The sequence below is a fragment of the Calonectris borealis genome, chromosome W (assembly GCF_964195595.1).
Source record: "Calonectris borealis chromosome W, bCalBor7.hap1.2, whole genome shotgun sequence".
Classification (NCBI taxonomy): Eukaryota; Metazoa; Chordata; class Aves; order Procellariiformes; family Procellariidae; genus Calonectris; species Calonectris borealis.
This window is the reverse complement of record NC_134351.1, coordinates 38,704,749-38,724,850: the sequence shown is the minus strand read 5'-3', so window position 1 is coordinate 38,724,850 and position 20,102 is coordinate 38,704,749. Positions and strand designations below refer to the sequence as shown.

At 45.0% G+C, this 20,102-nt stretch overlaps 1 protein-coding gene across 1 annotated transcript in view; it reads right to left on the bottom strand.

Annotated features, from left to right (window-relative positions):
- LOC142074845 (ankycorbin-like) overlaps nucleotides 1–20,102 on the bottom strand; it is a 122,886-nt gene that overhangs the window by 64,979 nt on the left and 37,805 nt on the right. Inside the window, 1 exon segment of the mRNA XM_075135742.1 lies at nucleotides 6,644–6,774. Within this exon segment, the coding sequence (XP_074991843.1) occupies nucleotides 6,644–6,774 (131 nt within the window).

Sequence of the window (20,102 nt, the reverse complement as noted above, 5' to 3'; positions counted from 1 at the left end):
CCCTGTTCCAGTGCGGTGTGGATCAGTCCATGGCAAATGGTAGGGCTGTGTTTCCACCCCTGGGGCAGTCGGTTCTAGGTGTACTGGACGCCCCTCCAAGTGAAAGCAAACTGTGGCCTGCACTCTGCCACCAAAGGGATTGAGAAGAACGCATTAGCGATATCAGTGGTGGCGTACCACTTGGCTGCCTTCGACTCCAGTTCGTATTGAAGTTCTAGCATGTCCGGCATGGCAACACTCAGCGGCGGCGTGACTTCGTTCAGGCCACGACAGTCTACTGTTAAGTCTCCGCTCTGCATTGGACTTTCGCACTGGCCATATGGGACTGTTAAAGGGTGAGCGAGTCTTGCTGATCACTCCTTGGCTCTCCAGTCGACGAATCAGCTTATGGATGGGAAGCAGGGAGTCTCGTTTGGTGCGATATTGGTGCCGGTGCACCGTTGTGGTAGCGATTGGTACCATTTGTTCTTCAACCCTCAACAACCCCACAACAGAAGGGTCCTCTGAGAGACCAGGCAAGGTGGACAGCTGTTTAATTTCCTCCGACTCCAGGGCAGCTATACCAAAAGCCCACCGGTACCCTTTTGGGTCCTTGAAATACCCTCTCCTGAGGTAGTCTACGCCAAGGATGCACGGAGCCTCTGGGCCAGTCACAATGGGGTGCTTCTGCCACTCCTTCCCGGTCAGGCTCACTTCGGCCTCCAATACAGTTAACTCTTGGGATCCCCCTGTCACTCCAGAAATACAAACGGGTTCTGCCCCTTTATAGCTTGATGGCATCAGGGTACACTGTGCCCCGGTGTCTACGAGAGCCTTATACTCCTGTGGGTCTGATGTGCCAGGCCATCGAATCCACACAGTCCAGTAAACCCGGTTGTCCCTTTCCTCCACCTGGCCGGAGGCAGGGCCCCTCTAGTCCTGATCATAGTATTCGTTATTCACTTCTTGTAAGTACGAAACAAAAGTCCCTTTGTTAAGGTCGGAAGTGGAATCAGCCCTTCTACTCTGTCTGGGGAACTGCCCACTGGAGACTGGAGCAGCAGTTTTCTTGGAAGAACCCCCTTTTTTGGATGTTTTTCCTTGCAACTCACGTGCCTGTGTCTCTAGGGTTGAAGTAGATTTTCCATCCCACTTCCTCATGTCTTCTCCATGGTCACACAGGTAAAACCACAGGGTACCCCGGGGTGTGTACCCACGATATCTCCTCTCTTGAGCAGAGGGACGCCTGCTCCTAATGGCTGAGACACTGGCCCGTGCAGGTGGGGAGTAGTATGTATCCTCTTTGAGTTGCTGGACCTCCCGGGACAGTTTCTCGGCTATCATGTCCATCAGTTTCCCCACAGGCGAGATGCAGGCCCTTAGGGAGGAAGAGAGGCTTTCTTCATATTGCCTGAGTTGGCCAGCAAATTCATCCACTGTTTGTTCCTCTCCATCTTTCCAGGTCATTACTGCCAATGAGTTTGCATACGACGCTGGTGCGCTCCATACAATCTTCCGCCACATGGGTTGGGTGCACTTGACTTCATCTGGGTCTTTGGATAACTGCTCATTGTTCAGGTCATCATAAATCACCTCCAGCACGGCTAATTCCCTCAGGTACTGGATACCTTTTTCCGTGGTGGTCCACTTGCCTTGGAGACATATAACGTCTTCCTTGAAGGGATACCTTTCATTCACGCCTGACAGGAGTCGCCTCCAGAGGCTGAGGACTTGTATCCCTTGTCCAATTGCTTTGTCAATGCCCCCTTCCCTAGAAAGGGATCCCAGCTGCTTGGCTTCCCTACCCTCTAATTCCAGGCTACTGGCCCCATTATCCCAGCATCGGAGGAGCCAGGTGACAATGTGCTCACCTGGACGAGGACTGAAATCTTTCCGCATATCTCGCAGCTCACTCAGGGATAGGGATTGGGTGGTTACCATCTCATTTACGGGTTCTGCCTCTTCCTCGTCCTGTTGTCGTGATGGCCCTGGTTCATCTTCATCCCTTACTAAATGAGCTTATTTTCTTCTTTATTTCTTCATCTGTATAGGGGTGACTCATACCAGCACGGGTTGGTTCTCTGGTTCAGCTGCAGTGACTGTTGCTGGGGTTTGGGTAGCTGTAGTGCCTGTCGTGGGGGTTGGAATAACTGCAGTGCCTGTCGAGGGGGTTTGAGTAGCTGCAGCGCCTGTCGAGGGGGTTGGAGTACCCGCGGTGTCTGTTGCCGGGGTCTGAGTAGCCACAGTGCCTGTTGTGGGGGTTTGAGTAGCCACAGTGCCTGTCGCAGCGGTTTGAGTAGCCACAGTGCTTGTCGTGGGGGTTGAAGTAGCCGCAGTGGCTGTCGTGGGGGTTTGAGTAGCCACCGTGTCTGTTGCTGGGGTTGATCTCTGGACAGTATTCCTAAATAGTTGTTTAACCCTAGACAAGACCTGAACCACATTCAGGAGACATAGCAATATGATCATGCTTGTTTGAACATCCCAAGGATATTCAAAATTCTCAGGGAATATTGTGGACATCTTCATGAAGAGGATAGAAGAAAAAGGAGTTTCTGAAGATATGAAAGGGAAGGTGAACAAGTGGGGGAAAGTGTCTCACCCTGTCTCCCCCATAAATTCGTTCTCCGAGGAGAAAAGAGTGCAATTATTAATAGTTTCTAAGAGGTGGTTCCCAAGGTACAGAGATGATGGCAATGCTGAGTACAGATACCAGATTAGACTCACGACCAATAATTTTATCATATCATAAAAGTGTTACACAGTGCAGCAAAATGATAACCTTGACCCAGTTCTGAGCAGTGATAAACAGCACAACAGGGAATATATACTGCAAGTAAGGTATTACATAACCCAACATTGAAAGCCAGCCCCACAACTCTGAGAGCCAATAAAACAATATTGTCACCAGCGACTATTAAACCAATATAATGAATGCTTATAACAAATTTTGCCTTAACACGCTTTCGTCAGATCTGTCGTTATCTCAACCCTTCGAGCCCCACGTTGGGTGCCAGAAAAGGACTGTTGTGGTTTAACCCGGCAGGCAGCCAAACACCACACAGCCGCTCACTCCCTCCCCCCACAACCAGTGGGATGGGGGGGAGAATCAAAAAAAAAAGTAAAATTCGTGGATTGAGATAAAGACAGTTTAATAGAACAGAAAAGGAAGGGAAAATAATAATAATAATAATAATAATAATGGTAGAATATAAAAAATGAGTGATGCACAATGCAATTGCTCACCACCCGCGCTGACCGATACCCAAGCAGCGATCGCTACTTCCTGGATCATGCCTCCTATTTATATACTGAGCATGATGTCATATGGTATGGAATACCCTATTGGCCAGTTGGGTTAGCTGTCCCAGCTATGCTCCCTCCCAGCTTCTTGTGCACCTGCCAGAGCATGGGAAGCTGAAAAGTCCTTGACTAGCAGGGTACTTAGCAACAACTAAAAACATCAGTGTTTTATCAACATTCTTCTCATACTAAATCCAAAACACAGCACTAGGAAGAAATTTAACTTTATCCCAGCCGAAACCAGGATATCAGGCAAGTCTTAAAAACCTAATTTCATTACTTTGACAATGTTAATTTTTATTTTATTTTTTTAAGAGGTACTGCTGGAGAATTAAATCTCCTGATGAAAACCTGTAAATATTACCTTTTAGAAATTTACTGGTACCTAGACCTCTTTAATTTAAGCATCTCTATTTTATTGCATGTGGGCAAACCACAAAGAAAAGGACCTATAGGACAGAGGCAAAAGAGGACACAGGTGAAATTTCTGTGGTTAAGTCCAAAACTGAGCCAGAGCTGGAGCACATTGTAGCAGGACTCAGTAGAATGATGCATACAGTACTCAACAGGACAAATACAGAAAATCCTGGGTTCTGGTCTCTGTTCCTGTCAGTTCAAGCATTTTATATTAAGAAGCCATTTGATTATAAAACAAAAACTTAGAAGTACCCCTTTAAGCATGAAAAATTAGAGTCCTCTCCACCTTCTGTTTAAAATAATTTACTATATTACTATGCTTCAAATAAAGATCCGGGCAGTATCGAGAATTTTGTTTGAAGGGTTATTAACAAGAAGAATGAAAAAAGAAGAGATCTTAAAAGAAACATGTCACACCTTAAGGGAACAGACAATGACAGGCCTAACAAACCTGTACTGCAACATGTAATTGTTTCTCCTTTTTTGCTTTCAAGCACATTCCAAATTCTTTAATCACGTTATGTAAGTTGTTATATAATTGAATCCATCATGTTCTTCTGGTTAGTCACCTTCAGCCTAATTATGTAAACAAATGTATCAATATATGTACTCACACAGATCAATAGACCACTCGTCCAAAGAGCTTCCTTCCCACATGGCACTGCAGACTACTTTCTAAAACATAACCAGTGAAATCTGAGCACGATGGTGGCCAGTTGTGCCAGAAAGACCTCTCCAGATTGCTCTTTCCCAGCATGAGTCTCCCATGTTCCAGATGAGGTAGCTCACAAACTAGTACCATGCTTCTGCAGGACACTAACAGACCTCAGTGCTGGGCTACAGCAGTGTCTATGCCTCCAAGCAGAGCTTCTGAGATAGGGCAAAACAGCTATGTTAGGCACCCAGAATCACTGTGCAGGAATGAAGCCCTGGCATTGTACTGCAAGCATAGGAGAAACAAGCCTACCTATACAAATATGATGGCTGTACTTCATTTTGCATTTGAGAACATTGCTTAGACAACAGTATTTTAGTTTTAGAGCATGCGTTCATGTGTATACATACACACAGATGCATCCATACACACACTAAAAAAAGACTCTGAAGTGGGAAAAATGCAAACAAGACACTGTCCATTATTAATAAGCCATGCTGGAGTACATTTCTGGGTCATGATACTCTTTGGTAGCTATGTCTCTCCAGATCAGTGTCATTGTTTCTACACCTGTCAGTCTCTATCTTTCAAAACTAAGAAAGCAGACCTGCTCAGGTTATTTCTAAGTTTCCCAAAGCACTGGAAACAGAATGAGAGTTGACAAACTGTATTTCTGTATCACAGCAATACTATTTTTCTTTGTTCTCTCTCAAGCTTTCTTTTAAACCACTACACAGAAATACCTAAAAAAGTAAATGACAATTAAATGATTATATGGAACAAGCAAAAGCAGAGATCTTCATAGCATTAATTCACATTTGTTCCAAGCAATTAAAAGAAGTACTTGTATCTGCATTATTAGTAACTGCATCATTAATATAAATATATGGTCATCAACTTCTTTGTAGTTGCAAATAAAGAGGAAAAAAAGGGGAATTTTGTAGTGTATCCCTGTAAAGCTGAAAATCATTGCACCAGATCCCTACAGTTAAAACAATCCCATTTCTTAGAGTTAAGAGGCTTGTGCATGCTCATTGATAATTTCAGTCTTGGTTGGTTCCCTAGAAAAAATTCATAGTATCAAATTATATATGAAACTTGCAAAATAGGTGTTACACTGGATACAGTGCAGCTTAAGAATCCAGCTCTGAAGTTATGTTGACTGTAAAAACATGAGATGCTAGACATAGCTGTAATTCAGAAGATTCAATGGAAGTCATGCTTTGATTATGTTCAGAAGAAAAACACACATATGCAACTTCTTTAAATTAAAAACATATTAAAGCGTAGAGAAAGCCCACTTGAAGCAATTAGAGGACTTGGACTTCTGCAGTAAAAAGTTGCAGGTCATTATGAGTCACTGCCATCATTCATTTTCCTCAGGTGCAGAACAGAAATAGAGCAGATGTAGGAAACAAACAGACCAAGCAAGAAACAGAGTGTGACTCAATAAATGCAACCCAGAGGTAATTCATTAGAACTTATTATTTGGTATAAACTGCCTTGTGCTGCCTCTCCCAAGACTAGAAACTCTTTTCCTTTCTCCCCATCTATCCAGAATTTTATGAAGACTTTGGTTCTGTCACGGGATGCCTATTTCTCATTTATCCATTTAATCATCTTTCTATGCCGTAAGAAAGTTAAGGATAGCAATCTCTTGGCTGTTATTTTTTACTGGTATCTTTTATCTTCCACAATTCAGAATGTTCACAGGAGAACAAGAGGAAGAATAGAAGAAGAAAATGCTATATATGAAATATATTGAGACTGCAAAAGGAATCTCGTTCACTCAAAACTTTCATTGCCAAACTTCAATCAATACAAGGAACAGTTGAACGAATCATTAGCATCTGCAAGATTTTAAAACCCAGTCACCATAGTTTCAGTTCCAACTAACCCATTAGAAAATTTATCTTCATTTCTATGTCATTAAACTAACGTGCATGGGAAAAAATAGCCCCAAAGATTAATGCCTTTTGGAGCCCGCAGTCTGCAGTGTGCCATGAAATTCCTGAGTCCCAAAATGCCCTGTCCTAAAATGGCCCCAATCTACCCAGCAATCCAGCTCCAAGTTACCTCAATGGGTTTGTGATTCTGAAATGGAATTTTAAATGTAGAATTACAAATATAGACTACCAGAAAGAAGCTTTCCAGAATGTATTGTGCTTCAGGTAAAAAAGAAAACTTAATTTTCAGGATGGTCTCTGGTTCTTAATTCCTGTAAGAGGCATGCACTGTGGCTGTTTTTTCCCCCTCCCTTGTGCTTAAATCACGAGTTTAAGTTGGACTTACGCAGTTTTGCCCTCACTATCTTGTTTGGTGGCACTGGCTCCCTTTTTACCCAGCAATGAAGCCACTTTCTCAGGATCGCCATTCTCCACTGCCTGCAACAGCCGATCGTCGTTCTTATTCCACTCATTGGCCTGGGGTAAAAGAAAAAGAAGGGAGAAAGGTTATTAGTACCAGCACTGTGTCCAGGCTCTCCTCAATGATCCTGCACACATTTATCATCATTGAAAGCTGAAACAAAAGCCCAACCCAAAGAAATGGCACAGAGAAAGCTGCATAAAAGTTAAGCGTTTTCCACATTTAAACATTCAGGAACCTGAGAAAGAAGTTGGCAGGAAAGAGCTAGCCAAGCTTGGGATGGAAAGCCACTCCTGCACAGGGCACTGTCTGGTCAAGGTTAATGGAGTGAGGCAGAGTGCAGGAGAGAACTGATTGACTTGATTTATACCATCAGTTTATGATTAGTCATTAAAAAGCACACGATACTCAAGCCAAAAGAAGAGCGCTCACAACAGCTTCAATGATCACCATCGGGATAGGTCAAACTGTCAAAACTGCAGCTCCATCAGGCACAAACACACACTTTAGCAGCGGTTACCGACAGAAATTGTATTGTCAGTTGTTGACTGTGTGGCTCCTCTAAGCTTCCTCTATGCACAGGTTATTTCCTCTGCAAACCTAGGGATGATTCTATGGTTGCAAGATACTAATAAAGTAGTTACTATACACTTGGGGCTGAAAGTGCCCAGTAAAAATCCTTCATCTTTGGGATCACACACACTGTGTTTAGTTGACAAATTGCTTTGAGTCCAAAGATAAACCTTCATATCAAAGCCCATTATTTGTAGTTTAAGCTTGCATTACCTATTTTACTCATTGTTTTCTCTGTCACAAAGTAAACTTTTTCCTTTCCAGAGGAGAAGCTCAAGAATTATAAAAGATGTTAAAAAAGGTACCGACTTTTTTCATCACCACCACATCAGGATATTAAACCTCAGTTGTCTTCGAGATTAGCAGTAAATGTCACGCAAGAAATGACAACATATAACAAGAGGTAATAGTTCTACTTAGCACTTGTACACAGTGTTTTCCATGTGCAAAGACCTGAGAAAACATTAACTGGACAACTGTGTTTCTTTATCTTTGGCAGGCAGCCTACAGGAGATGATTTAAGTGACCTTGCATTGTTGCAAACCTGTTGGAGACAGAGTTATATTATCTCCACTGAAATCAGAACTGCAGGGAACCTGAGTAGCAAATTGAAATTCTTGATAATTTCAAACTCGGCAACTCACTGTCTGAAAAGGAAAGGAATACTTAAAGACTGGCATCACTGTCGTGGTTTAACCCCAGCTGGCAACTGAGCACCACACAGCCGCTTGCTCACTCCTCCCCGCTCAGCAGGGCGGGGAGAGAATCAGAAGGGTGAGAGTGAGGAAACAAACTCGTGGGTTGAGATAAAGACAGTTTAATAGAACAGAAAAGAGAAAATAATAATAATAATAATAAAAAATAATATATATGAGTGATGCACAATGCAATTGCTCACCACCCGCGCTGACCGATAACCAAGTAGCGATCGCTACTTCCTGGATCACGCCTACCATTCATATACTGAGCATGACGTCACATGGTATGGAATACCCTGTTGGCCAGCTGGGCTAGCTGTCCTGGCTGTGTTCCCTCCTCCCAGTCTTGGGGGGGTAGTAGCTTGGTAGCTTCCTGGAGGGTAGTTGTCCTTGACAAGATACTTAGCAACAACTGAAAACATCAGTGTGTTATCAACATTCTTCTCATACTAAATCCAAAACACACCACGAGGAAGAAATTTAACTCTATCCCAGCCGAAACCAAGACAGTATCCACCCCTTAGTCTATACCATTTACGTCATGCTTAGATTTCACAATTTCTAATACATTCTAATTAATCACCATCACCTTTCTCGTCTTTATATTTATATATACACAGATATCATTCCCTTAGTCTATGGGCCATCCCTCTAAAATGTCCATTGAGTTCATTTAGTCCACGACTTTGGGCTCCATCTGTCATAACAGTCTTTCAGGGCAGGAGAGATGGTGCGTGGTGTTGGGCTGTTGCATTCTGAAGCCAGTTCTGATTTCCAATATTGCTGTGCTCGTCCGGTTCTACCGTTGTTGCACTTGGCTCGGTTTCATTGGAGTTAGTTCATTCTTCATTAATCCGGGTGATTTTGCTGCTATAGCAACAATAGAGATAATGATGATATACAATATCATATAATAATTACCATCATACAATTCAGTTCATTGGCTAGTTTCACACAAAATCAAATCCCCTTGAGGTACACACCGGACTTCCTCATCCTTTCGCATTACCCACCAAGTGCACCCAGGTCCTTGAGCAAAAGCAATCCCACGGATGGGTTTTCCCTTGCCAGAGGCAGGAGTAACCCAGACTGTCTTCCCCAGCATATTTCTTATGTGCACGACAGGGACTTTATCTCCATCTACAGTACGTAAGGGTTTTGATTGGGCAGGGCCAGCTCGAGTGACAGATCCCCTAGTGTTGACTAACCAGGTGGCTTTTGCTAAATGTGTATCCCAATGCTTGAATGTCCCACCACCCATTGCCCTCAGTGTTGTCTTTAGCAGTCCATTGTATCGTTCGATTTTCCCAGAGGCTGGTGCATGATAGGGAATGTGATAGACCCACTCAATGCCATGCTTTTTGGCCCAGGTGTCTATGAGGGCGTTTTGGAAATGAGTCCCATTGTCTGACTCAATTCTTTCTGGGGTGCCATGTCGCCATAAAACTTGCTTTTCAAGGCCCAGGATAGTGTTCCGGGTGGTGGCATAGGGCACGGGATATGTTCCTAGCCATCTGGTGGTTGCTTCCACCATGGTGAGCACATAGCACTTGCCGTGGCGGGTTTGTGGGAGTGTGATATAATCAATCTGCCAGGCCTCCCCATATTTATATTTCAACCATCGTCCTCCATACCAAAGAGGCTTTACTCGCTTGGCTTGCTTGATTGGAGCGCATGTTTCACATTCATGGATAACCTGTGCAATAGCGTCCATGGTCAAGTCCACCCCTCGATCACGAGCCCATCTATATGTTGCGTCTCTTCCTTGATGGCCTGAGGTGTCATGGGCCCACCAAGCTATAAATAATTCACCCTTATGTTGCCAGTCCAGATCCACCTGAGCCACTTCAATCTTAGCAGCCTGGTCCACCTGCTGGTTGTTTTGGTGTTCTTCAGTGGCCTGACTCTTGGGTACGTGAGCATCTGCGTGACGTACTTTTACAGCCTGGTTCTCTACTCGGGCAGCAATATCTTGCCACAACGCGGCAGCCCAGATGGGTTTACCTCTGCGCTGCCAGTTGTTCTGCTTCCACTGCTGCAACCACCCCCACAGGGCATTTGCCACCATCCATGAGTCAGTATAGAGATAAAGTACTGGCCATTTTTCTCATTCAGCAATATCCAAGGCCAGCTGGATGGCTTTCACCTCTGCAAACTGGCTCGATTCACCTTCTCCTTCAGCAGTTTGTGCGACTTGGCGTATAGGACTCCATACAGCAGCCTTCCACCTCCGATGCTTTCCCGCAAGGCGACAGGACCCATCAGTGAACAGGGCATACTGCTTCTCATTTTCTGATAGTTTATTAGACAGTGGGGCCTCTTCAGCATGCGTCACCTCCTCCTCTGGGCATATTCTGAATTCTTTGCCTTCTGGCCAGTCCCTGAACACTTCCAAGATTCCTGGGCGACTGGGGTTTCCTATTCGGGCCCGTTGTGTGATCAGTGTGACCCACTTACTCCACGTAGCATCGGTTGCATGATGTGTAGAGGGGACCTTCCCTTTGAACATCCAGCCCAGCACCAGCAGTCGGGGTGCCAGGAGGAGCTGTGCTTCAGTACCAACCACTTCCGAAGCAGCTCGAATCCCTTCATATGCTGCCAATATCTCCTTCTCAGTTGGAGTGTAGTGGGCCTCAGATCCTCTGTATCCCCGACTCCAAAACCCTAAGGGTCGACCTCGAAGGTCATCCACGAAAGTCTGCATGTGCTGGACTTCCCAAGAGTCTTAAAAACAAGAACAATCCTATTGTAGGGAATGCATTCACTAGACAAAACATCCCTCAAACTTAAAACAACAGACAATAGCTTTTCTCAAAAGAATGGCTTATCTGAAAACGTTATAACTCAGGGGTCAGTGATAAGTGAGTAAGTAGCCTACACCTTTCCCTGCCCTCCATCCCCAATTTAGAGACTGTATTTGCCAGTAGCAAACTTGTGTGGTGGGAGTGGAAATCTCCCTTGCAGAGGGGTAAGATGTTGTTGAACTTATCAGAAACAGCTTGTCCAAGTCTGTGGCAGCAGCTCCCAGGACATTCAGAGCTTAGCAGATGCCAGAAACTGCTGTCTCCAAGGCCCCTTTCAATTGCTGCAGCTCCAGCTCTTTTCTGTACCTTTCAAAATCTGCCCATGGCGCATATATGGCACCAGTGGCACTGCAAGCTGACCTCTGTTGCACTGCACTCCACTGAGGCAGCGCCCTGAAGGCCATGCCAAAAGATGCTATGTTCATTAACGTTACCACAAGTAAGGTCTTGACCTCTAATTAAGTTGTCAAAAAAGCAAAGCGTGACAATGGCTTTGAAAGTAATTCATAGCAATATTATCTAAATGTCACTAATTGCTACAACAGAAATAGTCTTTTCCAGCTTCACTTGGCCATCCACATTCCCTATTTTAGGTGACTGATGGCTAATAATATTAATTATTTTTACATAAGACAAAACATTTGCAGCTCACGGCGCTTACACATGCATTTCTTTAAAGGTGGAAACAGTAGCAGCAATGCAAGTAATCTGTGAATATTTTACAACCAGAAGCGTTAATCCATTGTCCTCCTCTTGCTTCTTGTGCTACTGTGCCTAGTTGGGGTAACTGCCCATGCAAAGTGCACAAGGTCTGTTTGACACTGGAGACTGTATTTGTGTCAGACCATGAATTCCATTTGAACAGGAAATAAAAAGCACCATGGGGAAGGCAGGAAGCAGTTGGAGTGAATGAACAAGGAATGGTAACAAAAGACTAACAGTAGATTGTCAGTAAACCTTGATAACTACCCATTCATTGGGTGGCTTCTGTGGATAAAGAAGTGATTATTATCCAAGCAAACCATTTTTTCATGCTGAACCCCAGAATAATGCAACTGAACAGCAAGTCACTCAGCAGGGCGCTTCTATCAGCCAGTGAGGCTGCCCGGAAAGTTTCCTGGCAAAAGGGGACTACGAGCTGTGAAATGAAAGAGTCTTTCACCAGCAGAGAAGGGGAAAGATGACCTGACTGAAATGGTCATCTGAGACTGCAAGTTTGGAGGGGGGGGAAGTTGTAGAAAAATGTTAGTGTGGTCTTTGCTTAAATAATGACGAGAATTTGCAGCAGGCTGTGAGCTGTGCTCCAACAACACCCAAGAGGGCAATGAAAATGGAAAGAAATGCATTTAAGAGTTTGCTGTTTTGCTGAGATATTTGTGTTTCTTGTAAGTTTCTTGGTTTTTGTGGGGTTTTTTTTGACAAACCTGTGTTTGCTTTCACAATTTCAGTCAGGCTTTAAATGCAGAGTAGCCATACAGTCAGCGTAGGGAATCTGCACAGTTAATAAGGCAGAGATAAGCAGCCTCTTCATAACAAATGTGAGATTTCATTTCTGTAAGAGTAAGAAAGTGAAGAGGCTGAGCCCAGAAGTCTGCAAGGGAGGCCAAGAGAGCATAACACAGTCCACAGACCAAGGAATACGCTTGGCCCACATCTAGTGAGCTTAAAGGCACATAGTGGAGTTCTGCGTGGGTTGGGAGGCACACAGCTCACAAACGCTGCTCATTTCACTTCCTAGTAAAGGCCATGATGTATTTTTCCTTCAGATACTACTTTTAAGCCTTTTAACAAGGTAAAAGAAATCAATCTTTGCATTTGAGGAACAGTGAGATTTCCTGTTAACATCAAATCTAGGTACATCAGGGCTTCTATATCCTTTTAGGCAATTACTGCTGTTTTCAAGTAATCAGTGCAGATAAAGGGAAAGTGATGAGCAAAAAGCTCACAGCATGCGAGGCATTAGAACAAAATAAGAAAAATTACATCTAAATCATTAGTAAAATACAGCCAGAGCATTGGCAATATGTCCAACTACTGCTCACTGTTTATCACCTAGCACTTCACCAATGCAGCAACTGGAGATTTATCTTTACTTTCAGATAGTGAAGGATGTAGCAGTAACCACACTACATGCAACCGATCATTCTCAATAAGACAGAAGAAAGTAAAGCCAAGAATTAATTGTGCATATTTGTATAAATGAAACAATGTTTATCTTAACATGGGGAAAAAAAAAACCACAAGGGACTTTTTAAAAATAAAAAAGCCAAATCAATCCTGTTTGAAATGACCATCTCCCACTGTTCTGCCTTTTCTCATAGTTCTACAGATTTGAGCTACAATGAACTCAGATGGCTGTTCTTCTCATCTTGAAATTACTCAGTAAATGTTACTAAAACCAAAATACATCTAATAGACTACTGTTTACTGCTGTACACATGGCAGCTCTTTCCTCCAAAAACAATCCATGGGGCGTCAAAAGACAGACTTAAAAATCCCCACACTTCTCCAATGGTTATACAAAGACCAGCAAGAATCCTCAGGTTTTCCTTACACTTAAAAATAAAAATATATAAACAAGAATGATCATCAGCATGAGACGCTGTCCTGGTTTCGGCTGGGATAGAGTTAATTTTCTTCCTAGTAGCTTGTACAGTGCTGTGTTTTGCATTTAGTATGAGAAGAATGTTGATAACACACTGATGTTTTAGCTGTTGCTAAGTAATGTTTCTGCTAGTCGCCACTATACATAAGAAGAAATCCTGGAAGCGGAAGTCACGTCGTCTAGAAAGGGATGATGGGAAAGCAGGGTCATCAAAAGGAGAGAAGGAGGAAGAGGAAGAACTCATAACTGAGATGGAAACCACCTGATCCCTATCCCTGAGTGAGCTGGGAGATACGCGGAAAGATTTCAGTCCTCATCCAGGTGAGCACATTGTCACCTGGCTGCTCCGATGCTGGGATAACGGGGCCAGTAGCCTGGAATTAGAGGGGAAGGAAGCCAAGCAGCTGGGATCCCTTTCTAGGCAAGGGGGCATTGACAAAGCAAATGGACAAGGGGCACAAGTCCTCAGCCTCTGGAGGCGACTCCTGTCAGGCGTGAAGGAAAGGTATCCCTTCAAGGAAGATGTTATATGTCACCCAGGCAAGTGGACCACCATGGAGAAAGGTATCCAGTACCTGAGAGAATTAGCCGTGCTGGAGGTGGTTTATAGTGACCAGGACAACGAGCAAGTACCCAAAGATCCAGATGAAGCCCAGTGCACGCGACCCATGTCGCGGAAGTTGGTACGGAGCGCACCAGCGTCGCGTGCCAATTCGTTGGAAGTAATGACCTGGAAAGAGGAAGCATGAACGGTGGATGACGTGGTTGGCAGAATCCAGGAACACGAAGAAACTGTCTCCTCCTCCCTTGTCTCGGCTGTGGAGAAATTGTCCCGGGAGGTCCAGCAACTCAAAGAGGATAGGTCCTACTCCCCAACTGTATGGACCAGTATCTCAGCCATTAGGAGTCAGCATTCTTCTGCTCAAGAGAGAGGATATAGAGGGTACACACCACGGGGCACGCTGTAGTTTATACCTGCGTGACCACGGAGAGGACATGAGGCAGTGGGATGGAAAACCTACCTTCACCCTAGAGGCACGGGTACGTGAGTTGCAAGGAAAAACAGTCACACAAGGGAGTTCTCCCAGGAAAAATGCTGCTCCAGTTGTCAGGAAAAACCTGTCTCATGATGGTCCAGTTTCCAGTGAACAGTTCCCCAGACAGAGTAGAAGGGCTGATCTTACTTTGGATTGTAACGAAGGAATTCTTAACTCGCGTTTGCAAGATGTGAGAAGCGGATACTATGACCAGGACTAGAGGGGCCCTGCCTCCAGCCAGGTGGAGGAAAGGGACAACCGGGTTTACTGGACTGTGTGGATTCGATGGCCTGGCACATCAGACCCACAGGAGTATAAGGCTCTCGTAGACACCGGGGCACAGTGTACCCTGATGCCGTCAAGCTATAAAGCGGCAGAACCCATCTGTATTTCTGGAGTGACAGGGGGATCCCAAGAGTTAACTGTATTGGAGGCCGAAGTGAGCCTAACCGGGAATGAGTGGCAGAAGCACCCCATTGTGACTGGCCCAGAGGCTCCGTGCATCCTTGGCATAGACTACCTCAGGAGAGGGTATTTCAAGGACCCAAAAGGGTACCGGTGGGCTTTTGGTATAGCTGCCTTGCAGACAGAGGAAATTAAACAGCTGTCCACCTTGCCCGGTCTCTCAGAGGACCCTTCTGTTGTGGGGTTGCTGAGGGTTGAAGAACAGCAGGTACCAATCGCTACCATAACAGTGCACCGGCGGCAATACCGCACCAACCGAGACTCCCTGATCCCCATCCATGAGCTGATTTGTCGACTGGAGAGCCAAGGAGTGATCAGCAAGACTCGCTCACCCTTTAACAGTCCCATATGGTCAGTGCGAAAGTCTAATGGAGAGTGGAGACTAACAGTAGACTACCGTGGCCTGAACGAAGTCACGCCGCCACTGAGTGCTGCCGTGCCGGACATGCTAGAACTCCAATACGAACTGGAGTCAAAGGCAGCCAAGTGGTACGCCACAATGGATATCGCTAATGCGTTCTTCTCAATCCCTTTGGCGGCAGAGTGCAGGCCACAGTTTGCTTTCACTTGGAGGGGCGTCCAGTACACCTGGAACCGACTGCCCCAGGGGTGGAAACACAGCCCTACCATTTGCCATGGACTGATCCACACCGCACTGGAACAGGGTGAGGCTCCAGAACACCTGCAATACATTGATGACATCATTGTGTGGGGCAACACAGCAGAGGAAGTTTTTGAGAAAGGGGAGAGAATAGTCCAAATCCTTCTGAAGGCCGGCTTTGCCATAAAACAAAGTAAGGTCAAGGGACCTGCACAGGAGATCCAGTTTTGAGGAATAAAATGGCAAGATGGACGTCGTCAGATCCCAATGGATGTGATCAACAAAATAACAGCCATGTCCCCACCAACTAGCAAAAAGGAAACACAAGCTTTCTTAGGCGTTGTGGGCTTTTGGAGAATGCATATTCCAGATTACAGCCTGATTGTAAGCCCTCTCCCTCCAGTGACCAGGAAGAAGAACGACTTCAAATGGGGCCCTGAGCAACAACAAGCCTTTGAACAAATTAAACAGGAGATAGTTCATGCAGTAGCCCTTGGGCCAGTCCGGGCAGGACAAGATGTGAAGAATGTGCTCTACACCGCAGCCGGGGAGAATGGCCCTACCTGGAGCCTCTGGCAGAAAGCACCAGAGGAGACTCGAGGTCGACCCTTAGGGTCCTGGAGTCGGGGATACAGAGGATCCGAGGCCCGCTACACTCCAACTGAGAAGGAGATATTGGCAGCATATGAAGGGATTCGAGCTGCTTTGGAAGTGGTTGGTACTGAAGCACAGCTCCTCCTGGCACCCCGACTGCCGGTGCTGGGCTGGATGTTCAAAGGGAGGGTCCCCTCTACACATCATGCAACCGATGCTACGTGGAGTAAGTGGGTCGCCCTGATCACACAACGGGCCCGAATAGGAAACCCCAGTCGCCCAGGAATCTTGGAAGTGATCACGAACTGGCCAGAAGGCAAAGATTTTGGAATATCCCCAGAGGAGGAGGTGACGCGTGCTGAAGAGGCCCCACTGTCTAACAAACTACCAGAAAACGAGAAGCAGTATGCCCTGTTCACTGATGGGTCCTGTCGCCTTGCGGGAAAGCATCGGAGGTGGAAGGCTGCTGTATGGAGTCCTATACGCCAAGTTGCAGAAACTGCTGAAGGAGAAGGTGAATCGAGTCAGTTTGCAGAGGTGAAAGCCATCCAGCTGGCCTTGGATATTGCTGAATGAGAAAAATGGCCAGTACTTTATCTCTATACTGACTCATGGATGGTGGCAAATGCCCTGTGGGGGTGGTTGCAGCAGTGGAAGCAGAACAACTGGCAGCGCAGAGGTAAACCCACCTGGGCTGCCGCGTTGTGGCAAGATATTGCTGCCCGAGTAGAGAACCTGACTGTAAAAGTATGTCACGTAGATGCTCACGTACCCAAGAGTCGGGCCAGGTGGACCCAACCAGCAGGTGGACCAGGCTGCTAAGATTGAAGTGGCTCAGGTGGATCTGGACTGGCAACATAAGGGTGAATTATTTATAGCTTGGTGGGCCCATGATGCCTCAGGCCATCAAGGAAGAGATGCAACATATAGATGGGCTCGTGATCGAGGGGTGGACTTGACCATGGACGCTATTGCACAGGTTATCCATGAATGTGAAACATGCGCTGCCATCAAGCAAGCCAAGCGAGTAAAGCCTCTCTGGTATGGAGGACGATGGTTGAAATATAAATATGGGGAGGCCTGGCAGATTGATTATATCACACTCCCACAAACCCGCCAAGGGAAGCACTATGTGCGCACCATGGTGGAAGCAACCACCGGATGGCTTGAAACATATCCTGTGCCCCATGCCACCACCCGGAACACCATCCCGGGCCTTGAAAAGCAAGTCCTATGGCGACATGGCACCCCAGAAAGAATTGAGTCAGACAATGGGACTCATTTCCGAAACACCCTCATAGACACCTGGGCCAAAGAGCACGGCATTGAGTGGGTCTATCACATCCCCTACCATGCACCAGTCTCTGGGAAAATCAAACGATACAATGGACTGCTAAAGACTATGCTGAGAGCAATGGGTGGTGGGACATTCAAGCATTGGGACACACATTTAGCAAAAGCCACCTGGTTAGTCAACACTAGGGGATCTTCCAATCGAGCTGGCCCTGCCCAATCAAGACTCTTACGTACTGTAGATGGAGATAAAGTCCCTGTCGTGCACATAAGAAATATGCTGGGGAAGACAGTCTGGGTCACTCCTGCCTCTGGCAAGGGAAAACCCATCCGTGGGATTGCTTTTGCTCAAGGACCTGGGTGCACTTGGTGGGTAATGCGAAAGGATGGGGAAGTCCGGTGTGTACCTCAAGGGGATTTGATTTTGTGTGAAACTAGCCAATGAACTGAATTGTATGATGTTAATTGCTATATAATACTGTATGTCATATCAACGGAATTGCAGTAAGAATCACCTAGATTAATGAAGAAGGAACTCTGATGGAAACGAGCGAAGTGCAGCGATAATGGAAACAGAACTGGCTTCAGCATGGAATAATCCCGTACCACACACCATCTCTCCTGCCCTGAAAGACTGTTAAGACAGATGGAGCCCGATGTCACGGACTAAATGAACTCATTGGACATCTTAGAGGGATGGCCCATAGACTAAGGGAATGATATCTCTGTGTATATATCAAAAGACAGGAAAAGTGTTGGTGGTGATTAATTGGAATGTATTGAAAAATGTGAGACCTGGGCACGATGTAGATGGTATAGAATAAGGGGTGGATACTGTCCTGGTTTCAGCTGGGATAGAGTTAATTTTCTTCCTAGTAGCTGGTATAGTGCTGTGTTTTGGATTTAGTATGAGAAGAATGTTGGTAACACACTGATATTTTAGCTGTTGCTAAGTAGTGCTTACATTTAGTCAAGGACTTTTCAGCTTCCCATGCTCTGCCAGGTGGACAAGAAACTGGGAGGGATCATAGCCAGGACAGCTAACCCAACTGGCCAATGGGGTATTCCATACCATATGACATCATGCTCAGTACATAAACTGGGGGTTGGTCGGGGAGGGGCGATCACTGCTTGGGGACTGGCTTGGCATCGGTCGGCGGTTGTTGAGCAATTGCATTGTGCATCACTCATTTTCTGTATTCTACCATTATTATTATTATTATTATTTTCCCTTCCTTTTCTGTTCTATGAAACTGTCTTTATCTCAATCCACAAATTTTACTTTTTTTTCCCCAATTCTCTCCCCCATCCCACTGAGGGTGGGGGGAGTGAGCGAGCGGCTGCATGGTGTTTGGCTGCCTGCCAGGTTAAACCGTAACAGATGCATGGAAAAGACTGCTTTCTAACAAAGTTTTAATACTGAAGAACTACTGAATCAACACATTTTAGCTATTTATCTAGGTCAAATTGCAAGTCATATAAGGGACATTTAGCCTTTTAAGTCTTCAGGATTTCTGCTGCAGAACTGCTTCACAGTCAGATGGGAAAAAGAAAAATCATGAGATTTAAAGTGAAATTGGCTGGACAATCTAATCTCACCTGTTATTTGGTAACTATTTCAGTGATAAGCAGGCTGTAAGATACAGGGACAATGCCAACTATGCAAGCAAATTTTGTTTATTCAGTTATTGTGTTGACTATCTTGCATTCTGCAATACCGTGTTAGACACAATGGTCTGTGAGGATCAGAATGTGCCTAATGACCAGGGCATACATCTGAACACTCTGGTTAGAGACAGTGACAGGAACAGTCTGTCAACTTTCAACATTCAATGCCATACGCATACCACTTCGTTAGTGGATTGTTTTTAAATTCAGCACCACTTATTTCTTGGTATGAGTATCTGAGCTGACTACATCTACCCAGATTTTTAGTAACACCCTCCAGTTTCTGTTGATTAGTAAATTTAGTAAGAGAACACAGGTACTTGATGGATCTTCTTGCTTCCAGATGGGCAAATGGACATCCACCCTGCTGGAACCCACTCAACTGCAGCATTACCTCATTTATTAGGACTAGCACTTTGTAGACCCATGGCTCCATCTTTCCTCCTGTCTACTGCTAAACCTCTCCAAACATTGCTTATCTTGCCACTTCTGCATAGTAAGCTGGTTTTCATTAATTTTAGAGTTGCTGCCCTTTTCTCCTCTCCATTATTCTGCAAAGGGGAACAGAGACACAAAGGCTAATTATGAAGTCTGCAGACAAGAAAAAAAATTTAACACCAAGCAGAATTGCACAAAGTCCAGAATTACATGAATTGATCAGTATTACCACTGCTGTAAGATGTATTCATAAGGTACCAGCCACCATGGCACCTTATTTTTGTATTACAAATATCCACATGATATCACAGCTCACAATGAAAGCTGTTTCCCTTTTTTTTTCCCACTAGCAAGACTAAAGTAGATTACTTGACAAAGCTCCACCATCTTAATATTCTCCATAAGCACCAGAAAACATCTTAGATAACCGGTTGTTTTTAAAACCACTTCACATTATTTTTTATACCTACTAGAATGCCATTGGAGGAAGCAATACAAATTTAAAATTCGTAACAAAATATATATTAAAATCTCAAAACTATTCAGAGTAGAAAAACAGTCTATTTATAGTTGAATTTGTCATTCTTGTAAAGGACACATCCACTGTT